The sequence below is a fragment of the Cornus florida genome, unplaced genomic scaffold (genome assembly GCF_030987335.1).
Source record: "Cornus florida cultivar Cherokee Brave unplaced genomic scaffold, ASM3098733v1 CherokeeBrave_3.0.0_Hap2_Chr11, whole genome shotgun sequence".
NCBI classification, from domain to species: domain Eukaryota; kingdom Viridiplantae; phylum Streptophyta; class Magnoliopsida; order Cornales; family Cornaceae; genus Cornus; species Cornus florida.
Genome location: NW_026775581.1, coordinates 82,387,117 through 82,406,040, shown reverse-complemented (window position 1 = coordinate 82,406,040; position 18,924 = coordinate 82,387,117). Strand labels below are relative to the sequence as shown.

General features: G+C 35.2%; 1 protein-coding gene across 1 annotated transcript; it reads left to right on the top strand.

The window, feature by feature from the left end:
• Window positions 1-220: 220 nt before the first annotated feature.
• LOC132285743 (protein JINGUBANG-like) lies at window positions 221-1,612 on the top strand. The gene has a single exon (XM_059787939.1). The coding sequence runs from the start codon at window positions 233-235 to the stop codon at window positions 1,592-1,594; it is 1,362 nt and encodes a 453-aa protein (XP_059643922.1). The 5' UTR covers window positions 221-232; the 3' UTR covers window positions 1,595-1,612.
• Window positions 1,613-18,924: the final 17,312 nt, after the last annotated feature.

The following is an 18,924-nucleotide window of genomic DNA, read 5'->3' as shown; positions in this document are numbered from 1 at the left end:
GCCACAATTCTCCCCAAATATCAATTCAATATGTCTGTACTTTATAATAGTGAGTTATTCAATGGTGATAAAGGACACGACGTCTATTTTTAACCAAAAATAAATAAGCACAACTAAACCCATTAAATTGGCTTATTAATACACCCATTCAATCTTCACATCTATATATATCTACTACCCATAGCCATATTTCCAATCCCATTTCTCTCTCTCACCTCTCTCTCTCTCTACCATGGAATACTATGGCAAGAGAACTTTGTTCAGCTTCATAGATGAAGAGAAAAAGACAATTCAATCACCAACTCACCTCTCTGACCTCCAAATCCATCAACAAATATCAGAACAAGATGGCCATTTTAGCCCTCCAAGGCCTTCTACACCCACTTCCACTATGTATTCTCTACTCCCACCTCCAAGCCCTGAATCACCATGGACTCTCTCCCCTCTCCAAACACCATCCCCCTCTCTCCTCTACCACTGCATCGCCTCGCTTCACCGCCAAAAAGGCAATATCTACTCCATCACCGTCTCCAAAGGAGTAGTCTACACCGGCTCTGAGAGCCGCCGGATTGGTGCATGGCGCCAGCCGGACTGCATCGAGCACGGGTACCTCAAGGCGAGCTCCGGCGAAGTCCGGGCCATCCTAGCTTATGGTAACATGCTCTTCACTTCACACAGGGATCACAAAGTCCGAATTTGGAACGTCACGAATTCGGATAATTACAGGTCCAAAAAGGTCACAACCCTACCTAGAGAAAACTCATTCCTCTTGTTTTCTAGGGCAAGTGGGCACCAACACAAGGATTGTGTATTCTGCATGGCTTATTACCATGCAGAAGGGCTTTTGTACACTGGGTCATGGGACAGAACAGTCAAGGCGTGGCGACTGTCCGATAATCGGTGCGTGGACTCATTTTTGGCTCATGAAGATAATGTGAATGGCCTAGTGGTGAACCAAGATGATGGGTGTGTTTTCACATGCTCATCTGATGGTTCAGTCAAGATTTGGAGGCGAGTATATGGACAGAACTCGCATACTCTCACCATGACACTTAAGTTCCAGCCGTCACCTGTCAATGCACTGGCCTTAAGCACATCACTGAGGTCTTGCTTCCTCTACTCCGGTTCGTCCGACGGATTCATAAACTTTTGGGAAAAAGAGAAGATGTCTGGTAGGTTTAACCACGGAGGGTTCTTACAAGGGCAAAGATTTGCAGTGCTTTGCTTGGTGTCCATAGAGAAGTTGATATTCAGCGGATCGGAGGACACGACGATTAGGGTTTGGAGGAGAGAGGAAGGGAGCTACCTTCATGAGTGCCTTGCAGTGTTGGATGCACATAGAGGGCCAGTGAGGTGTTTGGCTGCTTCATTGGAGATAGAGAGGGTTGTGATGGGTTTTTTGGTTTATAGTGCAAGTTTGGATCAGACTTTTAAGGTGTGGAGGGTTAAGGTGTTGCCTGATGAGAAGAAGGTGTGTTTGGATGACAGGAATCATGAAATGAAGATGAAGATCATGGAGTATGAAATGAGTCCTGTGTTATCTCCTTCATGGGTAGAGAAGAAACTTCAAGGTAATAACCACCCTTTTCATTAGATTTTAATGTAGAGAGGGACAGTGCCTGGCAGCAATTATTCTTATTATTTCATGATGAAAGTACATGGCCTGTTCCATATTGTACACAAATATAATATATATATATATATATATATATAAAGTTATGTATTAATGTAGAGAGGGACAGTGAATGGCATGTACACAAATGTTAGCTAACATGGTATTATTCTTGTTATTTCATGAAAGGGAATGGGCTGTTCCATACATATATATATATACATAGTTATGCATTAATAATGTATTGTTTATTTCTATTTAATCTAAGGCTCCGTTTGGATACACAGGACAGAAAATAAAGAAAATGATAATACTCCATATTAGTTATTATCTCCGTCCCATAATAATTGCCTATTTAGAAAACTTTGACTCACTATCACCTTTCATTTTTGAATTATTTGATGTCATTTTTAGTCATATTCCTTTTATATACTTATATACTATCTATATCTCATATTAGAGGTATATTTTGGTATCTTTTATTCACAAAATTTGTGAGTACAAATTTTTGAATTGGACAACTAATATAGGATGGAGGGAGCATAGGAGAAAAGAAAAGAAAAAAAATGATATCAATAATCTCTATTCATGTTTGGATAAATAAAAGAGATTAAAAAAAAATGATAATATTTCTTATTTAGATAAGATAGAGGGAAAAAATAAAAAAAAAAATGATAGCAATCAAATTACTATCATATCCTTTTAATAGATGTGTGGAATAACAATTTCTTCCTTTTAATTGTTGAGGGCAATTTTAAAATTATGAAAATACTACTTAAACACTATTATTTCCCTCATTATCTTCTCATTTTTGGACCGATAGGATATGGTTATCACTCCTTACCCCTTCCTATCATTTCCTTTCTCTCATTTTAACCTATCCAAACACAATCAACATTATCCTTCCATATCCTTTCTCTCACTATCCCTCCAAATCTCTCAATTCAAATGAAGCCTAAAAGTTCAAGTCGATGGAGAGTATGTAGCTCATTAAGATATTTATATACGTACCGTACATCTCTCATTTATGATTATAGTCTTTTCTTGTCTCACCTGTCTGTCATGTGTAATTACGTGCAATATTAAATCAATAGTGCAACAAATTACATACAGCACAACATGTTAATTTAATACATAACTATAACTATAAAATTGGGACTCCATTTACATTTGCTAAAAAAACAAAATATATGCATTTGTACATGTACTTAGGAATATAAACATAGTACATGATACTGCAAGCAAAAATATACACACATATGGTAAATATAACATATAGACAGGGCCGACCTTGGGGCAAGGTAACCAATGCGGTTGCCTAGGGCCTCCAATTTGAAAGGGTCTCAAATTTAGGATTATAATGCAAATATAGTAATATGTATATGTGATCATAATATTTATAATTAAAAGACATGTAATTCACACTTATATATCATGTAAATTTATGGTAATAAATAACTTTAAAAAAGTTGTGGCAATAAACAATACTTTTATATATATATATATATATATATATATATATATATATATATATATATAACACAATAATTTGTTTGGTAACAATAATTTGTTTATGCAACGGTGTCAATAATCTTACTTACCAAAAATAATAATAATAATATTTTGTTTATGTCCCCACCCATCAAAATAAAAATAAATATACTTAAACATAAAAACTTGTTTATTTTATTATTATATTATTTTTGGGCTCATGAGCATGCACGACAGGCTCCGTTAAGCCCAGTCTAAACAATCAAAATTTTAACTCATTGGTGCAATCTATGGTCACATTCTCCAAAATAACCTTGAAGATTTCCTAAAACATGATATGGTTTATGATATTGATGAGATCATGAGACAAAATTATTTTCAGTGGTACAAGTCTTAAAAGAAGCTTTACCAACAAGAACAAAAAAGCCAATTGAGGTATTGGATGTAATAAAAATGCTAGATTATTGTTTTCCAAATACTTGAATTGCATATAGAGTATTATTGACTACTCCAGTTGCAGTTGCATTTGCTGAGAGAAACTTTTCAAAGTTAAAGTTGGTTAAATCCTATTTACAGTTGACAATATGTTGGAGAAACTTAATTGGAGCACTTTAATTGATAATTTTGCAGCTCAAAATGTAAGACGATCACATTTATTTTGATATGAAGTTGAATTTTGATTTTTGTGCCGAAGTTGTATTGAATATTTCTTTTAAATTTTTGATGTAAAATGGATCGTATTCTTTATAAAGCACAAATATTGGATTTTATTCTGTGTGTTTTCAACATATATTAATATATTTTGTATTTATCGTCTAATTTTAATGAACATTTCGAACTCTTATAATTTTTTTTTTTAGCCCCTACGAAACCTTAAGGGTCTTACACTTAAAAGTTCGCCTATGGCCTATCAAAATTTTGGAAGCTCAAGGTGGGCCCTACATATGATATATAGAAATGGGCAAAAATCCTCTCCATGGCACCTCTCACTAGAGGCTGTCCATGGAGGATCTTACAGTTGTGATGAAGCCAACTTAGCCACACTTGCCTTGTCATTGCCCACTAAGCGCCAGCTCAATAACTGAAGTAAGAAAGTTACATTGTTTTACCATCTACAAATACTGTATACATAATTGAAATATAAAATTATTTTATTCACTTATATGTGGGACCCACATATTGCTTTTTACTTTTCAACTTCTCTTCCTCGTCTTCCTTCAGCTTCTCTTCTCTTCTCTAGTTCGTCTCCTCCCTTCTCTCTGATTCCTCTGGCTTCGTCTTCAGATATCGTATCTACCGTCGTCATCTTCCCATTGTTTTGTTTAATAGCAGTTCTTGTTGTTGTTGCATCTTGATAAGGATAAAAATAATAGCCAGCTCAAAGTCAAAAGAGAAATAAGATAAGGGTAAGGGATTTATCTTACCCAAAATCTCTATGGAATCATAATACCACATGTAACCAGAGTTACCATTCCTGTAAGAAGGGAACTATATCATCTTGGATCAGGGAGAATCTCGCTTGAAAAACTACTACCATTAATGCTTCTATAAAAGAAAGGATCAGTCAACCTAAAAAGGTACGCCATAAATTTCATATTGAATCCTTATCGAATATTGAATCGTCAAGTACTAACTTGACCGTCGGAGTGCACCCGGCCGGCACCACGCTAGTCATCACTTCTCTTGTCTTGCAGGAATTGTCACAGACTCCGGAACGTGTAAATTTTTGGCATCAACAGTTGGCGCCGTCTGTGGGAATGTATATTAGTCCCAACAAATTATGGTTCGTACAAGGGAAATCTACAACAAAACTTAAAAGCAATTCAGTCCCTTTACAATCTGGCTTTCTCTAAAAGAAAGAGAACAGTTCATGGATTGCATGGCCAAAAGTAAGGGTACAGTTGCTCAATCCGGTAAAATTGCTAGAAAGTCCCGCCCGACCGCGAGCAATTGTTTCATCATCGCTGTTAACCGGGTAAGTTTCATGCATTACGCGTATATCAAAATATATGTGTACACTTCCTCACATGATTTAAAGAGAAACAATTTTTTATGTGTTTCCAATTGTCTGCAAAATATTGTTCACCTACATAATGATGTAGTTCACCAGGGGACCCTCCGATAAAATCCTATGCTTTGAGGGTATTGTTAAAAAAAAAAAAAAAAAAAAAATTGTGGGTACTGTTCACAAGGTGTAGAAAAAAAAAATTGCGAGTACTATTCACATGAATAGTACCCGCCGGTACTGTTCACAGGATGTAAGAAAAAAAATATTTTGTAAGTACTATTCACATGAATAGTACCCGTGTGTACTGTTCATAGGGTTTTAAAAAAAAAAAGTTTCTTATTCTAGAGAACAATCGTTAGCTCCATTGATGATTTTGGTCCTATGATGCTCAATGATAAGTTTTTGTCTTAATTGTACCTATTCTAATATATATAAATATGTATATATATTATCCGTTCAAACTGGACATCTGTTCTTTTATTTTTGCTTTGCTAACTTTGCAAATAGAAAGAGAACATTAGTGTTCCTTGTACGCGAGAGGCAAGCTTGGGAATGGGGGCAGAAAGTTAACCTCAATCAGTTACTCACGAGGATGAACCTCCCATATTAAAAGGATAAGTTCATGAAGCTCGTAACTGCCATTCCCCGTATTATAAGGGATTCATATAAAAGCGCCCCGTACTATAAGGGCTCGAACTGAATGAAGCTCGTAATTGTTGTCCTCCGTATTAAAAGGGGTCGAAATCAACTTGTAAAATATACTTCCCTTTTTAAAGGGCGAGCTGAGTGAAGCTCGTAAAATATATTTTCCTTTTTAAAAGGCGAGTTGAATGAAATTCGTAATTACCATTCCCGTATTATAAGGGATTGATATAAAAGTGCCCCGTACTATAAGGGCCCGAGCTGAATAAAGCTCGTAATTGTTGTCCTCCGTATTAAAAGGGGTTGAAATCAACTTGTAAAATATACTTCCCTTTTTAAAGGGTGAGCTGAGTGAAGCTCGTAAAATATATTTTCCTTTTTAAAGGACGAGCGGAGTAAAGCTCGTAAATATACTTCTTTTTTTTAAAAGGTAAGCTCATTCAACTTAAAGAAAGCCTACTCCTTCAACTCATGAAGTTTGGACAAATCTTAAGAGATCAACCAAAAAAGGTTGCCCAACAAGGGTTAACCTAAAAAAGAGATTGATTTATGCCAAAGAGACGTCACTCAAAAAAACACTTTTGACATTCTCGATACTTGATAAGCAAGCACGAGAATGGGGGGCAACTGATAAGGATAAAAATAATAGCCAGCTCAAAGTCAAAAGAGAAATAAGATAAGGGTAAGGGATTTATCTTACCCAAAATCTCTATGGAATCATAATACCACATGTAACCAGAGTTACCATTCCTGTAAGAAAGGAACTATATCATCTTGGATCAGGGAGAATCTCGCTTGAAAAACTACTACCATTAATGCTTCTATAAAAGAAAGGATCAGTCAACCTAAAAAGGTACGCCATAAATTTCATATTGAATCCTTATCGGATATTGAATCGTCGAGTACTAACTTGACCGTCGGAGTGCACCCGGCTGGCACCACGCCGGTCATCACTTCTCTTGTCTTGCAGGAATTGTCACAGACTCCGGAGCGTGTAAATTTTTGGCATCAACATTATTCTCATATTTTACAAGGGTTTTAAACATTTGGGGGAAAATAGAATGGCTAAGAAAAAAATTGCAGCAAAGTAGAAAGTGGGAAAATCTTGGGTACCTAAAACAATGAAGAAGACATATTTTTCAGGTGGTGAGCAGGAAATGGTTAAACTGCCTCCGACAGAGTTCGTCATATATTGGTAAATATTCATTATGCTTTTCAAATTAATTTTTATCCACAATTGCGTTTGAGGTGGTGAGCAGGAATTAGTTAAACCGCCTCCCACAGTGTTCTTGATGTATAGATAAATATTCATTATGATTTTCAAATTAATTTATATCTACAATTGCATTTATTTTAGGATTTAGGTTTTCTAAAAATTGATTGATTTTAAAAAAATTGATTGATTAAATAGGTTGTGTAAAAATATCTACTAAAATTTAAGTATTTTAAATTTTTGTTGTACAATTGTAAAATTCACATTGTATTAGGAATATTTATGACCAAAAATGCAAATCTCCTTGAAGAGGATTTTTGCCCTAGAAATGCATAAGGAAGATGTGACTTATCATCAATCATTGTCTACCGGGTGTTGCTTATGCCCCTAACTACAAGCTGGTGCAGGCACAGATTGGGAAACTTCATAGCATCTGCCTGCTGCTCGTAAAGTCGTACGTTTGTTTGATCAAGACTAAAGAGTTCCAGTACTATAAAAAAATTTAAGAGGTGATTACTGACGAGGACAATCCAACCAAATGGTTTGTGGTGGAATTGGTGCGAGTCTTCAATATAGCTAGGTGGCCTATTGAAAAACTTGAAATGTCACATTAAATGAACATATTTCTAACTGGTCCTATAATTGGGACTTAGAAGATACCATGCACTACCATCCATTACTATTGCTCCACATGGTGGTCCTAGCAGGTGTACGAGTATGTGCGCTATTGTCACTATCACTATGACTTTACACGTGGTTCGTATTAGACTAGTTTTACAATATTTTTTAACCAAAATGGTTATAACAGTTTTATAAAAAATAGAACCAAATCAAATCGTAAAATTAATATTATTGAACCAAATCGAACCGTGAAAAAATAGTTCAATTCGGTTTGCTTCTATGGTTTTAGAATAATTTACAAATATTATTGCCTCAATATATAAATATTATTTATTGCCTAAGGATTACAAATAAATCAGGTCCTTATTCTCTCATTATTGCCTAAATATATAAATATTATTTTCTATCATTATTCTCTCATTAATGTTATGGTTTCTGACTTTTTGATCATGATGTTAGTTAATAAGTTATTGCTGTACTTAGGCAATAATTTGGGCAATTGATATAAAGTTATATTTAGGCAATAATTTGAGGTATTTATATATAAATATTATTTTTCTCTCATAATTCTCTCATTATTGTTAAAGCAGGTCCTTTTTGATCATTATTGTCTCAGGATTACAAAAAAAATTCAGCATGCTTTCTGACTTTTTGATCATGAAAGTAGTATAAGAAAATAAAGATTTGGGGCCGCTTAGGCTTGGTTCAATTTTTCCAGATTAGAAAATATCTTTTATAATTCTGGTAAAAAAAAAATTCAATTGTCTATGTTCTTCCCAAATTAGCCCTCCTTTTAATAATTCCAAGTATTTGTTTCTCAAATTCTTTAATGTCTTTGACTATATATATATACACACACACTCTCCATCGGCTTAAACTTTTAGGCTTCATTTGAATTGAGAGATTTGGAGGGATTGTGAGAGAAAGGATATGGAAGGATAAGGTTGATTGTGTTTGGATGGGTTAAAATGAGAGAAAGGAAATGATACGAAGGGGTAAGGTCGGGGCGGAGCCAGAATTGCAAAGTAGGGAGAGCTAAAAATAATTAGATACATGATTGCTTAGTGTGTCATAGATGCTCTAAATACAGAATTTTCATGTATCAGTTATTCAATTAAACATTATAATCTACAATCTTCTAACACATTTACACTTCCAAATTCTAATGCGTTTTCACAATAAAAAATCCACTAAAATATGTTTCATACAACTATTAAAACAAACGCCTGCAAGAATGCAAGATATATATGTTTCTTATCAATAAATTCGCATTAGAAAGTAAGATCTATATGTTTCGCCCCTGACTAGATCAAGTCATCAACGAAGTTTTCTTTTTTTTTTTTTTTATAACAAAAATAAAAATCAATATTTCACTGGATTAACAATAATAAAAAAAGATATCCATTCACATATGCCTTAGTGCCTTACACACGAAGAGTCTAGATCTTTTTCTATAGACTAACAATGTGTTTGGTTTGCTGGGCAGGACCCTGTTATGTTTTATTATGGTATCTTTTGTGATTGAGCCTGTCCATTGTTCGTGGACTTGCTCATATTTAAGGCTTGGCCTTTGCAAATTTTATAACTCCTTTTATTTATAAAAATACTATGAATTAGGCTGATAGGAAGAGGAAGAATAATACATGAACTTATGGGAGCAATAGTATTAATTTTTTATTTTTTTTTATTTTTCAATTGGACCTGGCCTATAGCCCAGCTTAGCCCATTACTAGTTCCTCCCCTGGGCATACCACTTAATAATAAATAAATAAATAAGACCTATTCCTTTATTAAAAGTCGAGCTCACAAAGCTCGGAGGAAGTGAAGCTCGTAAAATTCATTTCCTTATTAAAGAGCAAGCTGAGTGAAACTCATTAAATCCATTCCCTTATTCAATGGCGAGTTGAGTAAAGGTCGTTAAATTCATTCCTTCTTAAAGAGCGAGCTAAGTGAAATTCGTAAAATATATTTACTTATCAAAAGGCAAGCTAAATAAAACTAATAAAACTTGTTACACCATTAAAAAGCAAGTTTGTTTATTTGAAACAGAGAAATGTCAACTTCCTTATTAAAAGTGGAGAAAGAGGCAATCATTCATGCATGAAAAGAACATAATCTGATGATACAATTGTCATGAAGCTTCTAAAAAGTGTCGGCATTCCTGATACTTGACAAGCAAGGTCAGGAATGGAGGGTAACTAATAAGGATAAGATATTAGGTTGATTAATTTAAATTTGAATGGTGGTCTTCAAAATTCAAACTCTCACCGACTGTTGAAGAAGATAAAAATGAAATAATACGACATCATCAAATCTCTGACAATATACGAGAAAAATAAATGACAAGCTAGTAAACTGACAAGGTATGAGAAAAATAAATATTAAATTCTTGCTTTTATTATTAAGCTTTAACGACTAACTTGATCATCAGAGAGCTCTTGACATGCACCACACCGATGTCAGTTAAGATTCCCCTTTATGTTGTAGGGATATGGTGTTGTTCCAGGTCGTTCTGAATTTCGTATCAACACTAATAAAATCCTAAACTGTATCAACTACTCTTAAGAAATCTATTTACAAAATTATTCTTATATTTAAGTTTTATAATTATACTGTATTTCAATAAATATCTAAAAACAGTTCTTTACTTCTAAAAATTACTGTATATCAATTATTAATAAAATTCTAAACTCTATCAACTACTTTTAGAAATTGTATATGTATATTTATTCTTATATCTATGTTAAAATATTTATATCAATCACGTACTGATGAAATTTTAAACTCTATTAGCTACATAATTATTATTTTTATTATATATTTTGAGAATGCCAAAAACGACGCGGGTCAAGTACGGCCCACACGATGAGAAACGGGCTAGATAAGTAATTGTGATACCCTTCGATTCTAGAGTCACGAATGATCAAGTTCGAGCACAGATCCGAGGGATACCAGACAATTAATATGTAAACAAGCAGATTACAAAATAATTAAAAGAGAACAAAATAATAAGCTGAAAGTAATTCTAAATGTAAAAATCCTCCAAATAAAAGTTTGGTAAAATTTAAACCTTTAAATCTGTACAACTCGAGAATCCATCCAGTGGACCCCTAATAATGCCAAACGATAAATAAATTTACAGAATCAAAATCCAAAACTAAAATAAGAAAGAAAATCATATATAGTCGGAAGAGTGAGTGTCTGTATCTGCATCATCACGATCAAGCTCTAAGCCTGGTACTGACGAACACCTGAAAAATAAGAGTGGGTCAGGCCGACATGCAAGTTCCATCCTACTACAATCCATACATAAACCCGATACGCAAATACATCCTAGATAGCTTGGCAATATCTAAAATAGTCCATATATATATAGATACACACTATAGGGCGCTCACTAACCTATAGTAATCACACCTGAGTAGAAGGTAACACGCAAAACGCACGTAGCATAGTCATGCACACCAAGACCTACCAGGGGACATCATTAGGTCCAGTTATCCATCCAAGGTAATATACGCACCCTAACCATGATCAGGAAACTCAAGCTCATACCACAGTAACATAAATATATATATATAAATCCTTCCTAGTACAGAAAAATAAAACAAACATCCGTTATGTCGTTCAACTGTTTTAGTTGACAGGACATGCATCCATGTAGGATTTAACTGTTTCAGTTAATCCATTCCGTATGTATGAATAGGTAGGAATTAACATTTTGATCTAATCCATCCCTAATATGTCACCGTCCCATACCGGTGCATACAATGCAAATGATCCATAAATGATGCACACTCAAATGAACATCAAGTATATCCAGAAACCAACATAATAGAAATCAGATATAGATAAAATCCTATCATACATCCAGTATATGATTAAAATCACAAAACTTCCGTTTAATTTGCTAAAGTATTTATAAACAATTTAAACCATCCATATCCATCCAATTGACAAAACAGAAATTATAACAGTTCATCAATTTACATCTATAGCATGATAGAATGATTATCAGAATTATAAATTGAGCACATTATACTAGAATTCCCACACGATACTTTTATACTAGTTCATTTAAATTATTAAAACAAAGATTAGTAATTAAATTCTCCTCAATCCTCGACGGCATGTAAATTAATATATAAATCCCATGACGTCTATTTAATCCCCAATTATAAAACTTGTGCATGGTATAATGACACTCAGAAGTCTACAATGCACATTATATGAAACCCCAATAGTATTTTATACTATTCCATTGAAATTGGTTAAAACACAACCAGAAAGTAAAACCTCCTCAACTCCTGACGGCATGTAACTTAGTATCTGAAGCTCATGACGTCCATAACCATATCCTAAACCAACCCTTCTGGCCTTCGTTAAATTGTATATATCATTGATACAACATCCTATATATAATTTCTTACCAGTCCATTTAAGTTGCTAAAACAAACTAGCCAATTAAACATTCCTCCTTCCTTGACAGCATGCCCATTAAATGTTTGTATTTCATAATGTCTCCTACAATTAGCACATCATCCTATACTAACTATTTTAAGGGTCCAACAGGTTAATTTTAAACATTTACAACCTCCCATAACTTTTCAGAAATTCCATTTAAGCCCCTGGAAATCAAAAAACTATCAAAAAACACCCCCGTAGGGGCATTTTTCAAGGGAGCCGGCTCCCCCACCATGGGAGCAGGCTCTAAAGCTTCCAGAGCTGGCTCTCCCTCTTGGAGGGCCGGCTCTCTCTTCATGGGAGCCGACTCCCTCCATTAGGGAGCTGGCTCTCTCTCCCTAAGAACCTTCTCTGCTTCGTCTCTGCTTCGTCCGGTTGTCTTCTGCGCATCCGGTGAAGTTCAACATCCCTGTCCCATATATTTTTAACTTTCCTAGGGTTCTATTTAAGTAATTATAGTCCTAGAAACTCCTCATATTCCCGTGTGAATTAATTGACAAAAACTTAAATCACGAACGAACAGTTTATGCAAGAACAACAGTTTTAGTTACACGAATGTAAAACAGATTATAACCTAATCTAACATGCACAAACGTTCGTTTTAAAAGTTTAATTAGATTCATGGAGTCTATATAGACTGCACAAAACACAAGTTTACAGGAAGGAGATAGAATGAAATTTGCCTTTAAGTTTCAGTTTGAAACCTAAACCACTGTCTCTGAGTTCCTGCAACCCCAAGACTGTTTCCCCTTCTCTGACTACTGTTCTCTTCCTGTGTTGCTTCTTGGTTGAACCCATGAGTAACTCCCCTTTATAAATCCCTTGCCTCTCTGTTTAACTCTCAAGACATTCTCTGTTTTGCCTCCCAAAACCTTCTCTGTTTCACTTTGCCTCACAATACGTGAATAAAGTTTTTGTTTTCCAACCCTAGACGTATACTGTTCTATATATAGGTTTTCATTAAACCTACGTCTAATTCCAATACAACTTAAAAGTCGGCTAACCTAACTTCATAACCCAATGTGAATACATAAAACCCTAATTCAAAAAGGTAAATAAAACAAACAAAATAAATAAACAAATTACAACTTAATTATATCAAGCATTAACCATTAAATGAAAAATAAATAAACAATTATAATCAAACAAATTAATTTACATAAATTCACAATTAATCAATTAAGCCAATAATAAAATAAATAACAATTACAATTAAACACATAGCCAGATAATCACATTTAAATGCATAGAAAACAAGTAAATCAATTAATCAATTAAAATGCACATAAAATAAACAAGTAAATTCCAATTCTATCCTTTTGAAAAATAAGGGTATTACATTCTTCCCCCCTAACAAAAGGAATTTCATCCTCGGAATTCACGAAATTCTGAATTCTTTGATTATAAATTCATTTCCATTCCGTTGTGGACTTTGCCTCTGTGTATGGGCTCCACTGAATTCCAAATCCTCATAGAAAAGTTATGGTTCCATTATTTAAGAAACACCAAAACAACACTTAAGTTGTATCACACAACCATTCATCCATACCGAATATCTATACCAGGGTACTAATCCGTAGTCTTTCAAGTGCCATAGAATATACGCACAACAGTCCTATGCATGTAGCGCTTAAACAAGTTGGCAACGCTATAGTATAGGCAACTGCCTAACTCAATTTCAAAATCCGTGAAAAGTCAGTACAATATGTAAAACTGACCTTCCTCCAAAACACAGTGCTTCCTATACGGAAGACCTCCAAAACAACCATTTCCTGATAGAAAACTCCCATGTACGAGTTCAACTATTTACAAAATCCGACTGCTGCCTCCAAACCACGCGCAATCATTTCAAAAGAGAGTATTTGTCTCCGATGTATCCTTAAATAAAGGCAAGGCCTTATTATATAACCGCGCTTCTATGCTAGACCAATGAGTGAAGATCTGCCCTACGTAATAGCCAAAACCCCAAACGTTGTCGCACCACCCTCCTTGTGCCATCAATAACACAGAAAATAACTGAAAAGCTAAGTAACACTTTCAATTACCCCTGCAAACCTAGGATATATATCCTAAGCATATCCGCCATGATCAAATATAATATTTCGATCAGATTTCTTGTCTAGAGATGCGAAGCATAGTTGTTGCTCCAACACCTTCAGAAAATTCCTTTGACACAACACTGTTAATCAACTAGACAAAAAAAAAAAAACACATGCTATAACTCCGTTATCAGTGCAATGTAGCACTGACATGAAACGCCATGGTAAACACCACTAAAGTGACGTCCATAAGTGAACTTGCTCTATCCACCACACTGAATCCATATAGAATTAAAATTTCAACTAATGTCGGTAATTTCTACCAACCATCCCCTCCTGATTAGTCATACTCCCATTTTGATATAATAAGTGGCTAAAACCTCCAATAATATCCAAGTATCAATTTTCCACCTTGTTAGCAGGTGATACTCTTGGAGACAGTTATGTACATGTCCCTATCCGTACCGCACCAAAACTAACGTTGTATGTCGTGATGCAACTCATAACCATTTGACTGCACTATAAAATTTTACTAAATTTACATCTCAGTCACTCCGACCTTCAGCATCCTTAGCTCAGCTGAGTAAGGTACTACCTCCTCCAGGGTCAGCTCCAGTATCTAAGTTGACCTCTTTAATCACCGTAGTAATAGTAAGTGTTATTTTTGCACATGCCAAAACTCAACCGATTTTGCAATAACCACCGAAGGTTCAATTACCATATCAGTTGACAAAATCATCCTCCTCCATATTACTTCCACTAGACAAAACTTAATGCAAAGTGTAAATCACTACACCTATCCATCTAAGCCGTCTCGTGATCCGTGCTATTCGTAGAAACTGAGACTTTACCAGGTCCAAAATAGACAAAATGAAGCTGATTTAATTTTATCAGTCAAATAATATCCCAACCAGAATCCTGACCTTTGTGTAGAATCAGCAATCTCTCATTTAGATCCATGGAAACTAATCCGTCAGTCCCGATCTAGTATGAGAAGTGGCTGCAAGGATCTAATGATCTCTGACAGTCCATCTAGATTATCTACTAGATATCAGACTTTGAGACAAAATCACTATGTCCCTCCTCTTGCCTACCTTCCAAACATCTGCTTCCCTCTGTGAAGCATCATGTTTTCTCTAGGATCAATACAGAACTAAGAGTTGTGAACCTCTGTACTTACATCCCCCTTCCAATTTATCTAACGAAAGTATCGTTAGTCCGGTAGCATCAGCTTCCCTATTTAGATGTTCATTCCCACTTTTAAGTCTTTGACATCCTACGTCTCTAACATAAGTAAGTGTCTATTAGACTTCCTGTCTATTTTCAAAAGAATATGAAATCTTTTCATCCTTGAAATAGTCAACAATTTCCGAGCAAAACTATTTGTTGCTAACTGTGACCTAAAAAAAAAAATTCCATATTATTTGTGCCAATGAAGAGACTTTGCTTCCTCCTTGATATGCAACTCCAGCAACTCCTCCTAATGACACCCCCTCATGAAATAAAATTCTTGATTAAGAATTGATTGATAACTAGTTAGTCCGTCTACTATCCTCAGTCGGTGTCATTCTAATAAGTACTTAAATCAGTACAAAATCCTACTGCTGACTTGGGAACACCTTTTAAAATTTCTGAGAAGATATTCAACAAAGTCAGTTCCTCTAATAAATCATCGTGGCGTTACAGTAAATCAAACGAATCTATATCATTTGACTCGAACTGCTGGTTTACTTATCCCATCCCGAAAACGTACTATAACTACGCACGTCTAGGTTCATTAGATTGGCTAAAGGTAGGTATACTTACCAAATCCTATGACCACATGCCCAAAATTAACGATATTCCTCCAAAACGGTAGTTGGCTGATCACACACTTGTATCCCCAACTAAACCGCATTCCCGATCCTGAATAATTGACGAAAATGAAACACATAATGCACACACAATAAAACACAATATAATCCTTCGTAGAACATCGTTCCTTCCCGGAAAGAAAGTCTCTTTTGGAAATCAACTTTACCTGATTGGTTCACAATCTCTTTTTACAATTTCGGAGGTAATCATCCAACCTCGAAACCTAAGCTCAAACCATAGCTCAAAACAAAATCTATTTTCCTCAGCAAATTCCAAAGGCTTAACCCTCATCCTCCTTATACATATAATGCAAACCGTCTAATGTAGCTTAATAAAGTAACTTAGATTGTCACAACCTAATCCTCATACTCCCCGGAACGTGATATAAAATTATTGCTGTGTTCCGATAAGAACTCCATCTGATCCTAAACTCTTGAAGAGTTCTCTTTATCTACCTCTTTTAAAGGTAATACAAAAGGTTAACTATATGTAGTTCGATCCACACCAACTCTATAAGTATCGTTCACTATACTATTAGCGAACAAAATCCCCCTCACGCGATCCTTGATTTTTAAGATTCAATACCCTCTTTCTTGGGTATGTTGAAATCTCCTCCACTAGAATTCTCTTCGGACTCCTATTCCTTGGTTGTCTCCTTTATGAGAACAACTGAAATCGGGTTGGTCCCTTTATGCGGTGACCTAAAACACACTCATAAATCCTTCCTTGGCTTATACTTCTAAAAGTAATGCCAACCGAAACTAAACCATCGATCCCAAGTTCTACTTCTAACAAAGAACTCGATAACGTACTCCTTTACTCCTTTGGGTCTAAATTGCTGTCGCCTTGGACCCTATCTTTCTCCTAGTGTCAACCATTCTATATTTATGAAATATAATTAACATTTGCCCCTCCTAACGAACCGTAAAAGAGTACAACGAATCCTAATATGGCTCTAAGTTTTAAAAGACGCAACGCGGAAGTCATCTAACGAAAGACACTCCTAAGGACACTAGAACCTGGAGTGCTCTGATACCAACTGTGATACCCCTCAATTCTAGAGCCACGGGTGATCAAGTCTGAGAACAGATTCGAGGGATTCAAGACAATTAATATGTAAACAAGCAGATTACAAAATAATTAAAAGAGAACAAAATAATAAGCTAAAAGAAATTCTAAATGTAAAAATCCTCCTAAAATTTAAACCTTCAAATCCGTACAACTCGGGAATCCATCCAGTGGACCCCTAATAATCCCAAACGATAAATAAATTTACAGAATCAAAATCCAAAACTAAAATAAGAAAGAAAATCATATGTAGTCGGAAGAGTGAGTGTCTGTATCTGTATCATCACGATCAAGCTTAAAACCTGGTACTGACGAACACTTGAAAAATAAGAGTGAGTCAGGCCCACATGCAAGTTCCATCCTACTACAATCTATACATAAACCCGATACGCAGATACATCCTAGATAGCTCGACAATATCTAAAATAGTCTATATGTATATAGATACACACTATAGGACGCTCACTAACCTATAATCATCACACCTGAGTAGAAGGTAACACGTAAAACGCACATAGCGTAGTCATGCACACCTAGACCTACCAGGGGACATCATTAGGTCTAGTTATCCATCTAAGGCAATATACGCACCCTAACCGTGATCAGGAAACTCAAGCTCATACCACGGTAACATAAATATATATATAAATCCTTTCTAGTACAGAAAAATAAAACAAACATCCGTCATATCATTCAACTGTTTTAGTTGATAGGATATGCATCCATGTAGGATTTAACTGTTTTAGTTAATCCATTACGTATGTATGAATTGGTAGGAATTAACATTTTGATCTAATCCATTCTCAATATGCCATCGTCCCATACCGGTGCATACAATGCAAATGATCCATAAATGATGCACACTCAAATGAACGTCAAGTACATCCAGAAACCAACATAATAGAAATCAGATATAGATAAGATCTTATCATGCATCCAGTATATGATTAAAATCACAAAACTTCCATTTAAATTTCTAAAGTATTTATAAACAAATTAAACCATCCATATCCATCCAATTGACAAAACAGAAATTATAACAGTTCATCAATTTACATCCATAGCATGATATAATGATTATCAGAATTATAAACTGAGCACATTATACTAGAATTCCCACACGATACTTTTATACCAGTTCATTTAAATTACTAAAACAAAGATTAGAAATTAAATTCTCCTCAATCCTTGAGGGCATGTAAATTAATATATAAATTATAAAACTTGTGCATGGTATAATGACACTCAGAAGTCTACACTGCACATTATATGAAACCCCAATAATATTTTATACTATTCCATTTAAATTGGTTAAAACACAACCAGAAAGTAAAACATCCTCAACTCCTGACGGCATGTAACTTAGTATCTGAAGCTCATGACGTCCATAACCATATCCTAAACCAACCCTTCTGGCCTTCGTTAAATTGTATATATCATTGATACAACATCCTATATATAATTTCTTGCCAGTCCATTTAAGTTGCTAAAACAAACTAGTCAATTAAACATTCCTCCTTCCTTGACAGCATGCCCATTAAATGTTGGTATTTCATAATGTCTCCTATAATTAGCACACCATCCTATACTAACTGTTTTAAGGGTCCAACAGGTTAATTTTAAACATTTACAACCTCCTATAACTTTTCAGAAATTCCATTTAAGCCCCTGGAAATCAGAAAACACCCCCGTAGGGGTATTTTTCAAGGGAGCCGGCTCCCCCACCATGGGAGCCGGCTCTAAAGCTTCCAGAGCTGGCTTTCCCTCATGGAGAGCCTGCTCTCTCTTCATGGGAGCCGGCTCCCTCCATTAGGGAGCCGGCTCTCTCTTCCTGAGAGCCTTCTCTACTTCGTCTCTGCTTCGTCCGGTTGTCTTTTGTGCTTCCGATGAAGTTTGACGTCCCTGTCCCATA

What these genes read in the sequence shown, in the direction of transcription:
- LOC132285743 (XM_059787939.1), top strand. Translation starts at nt 233, where the DNA reads ATGGAATACTATGGCAAGAGAACTTTGTTCAGCTTCATAGATGAAGAG.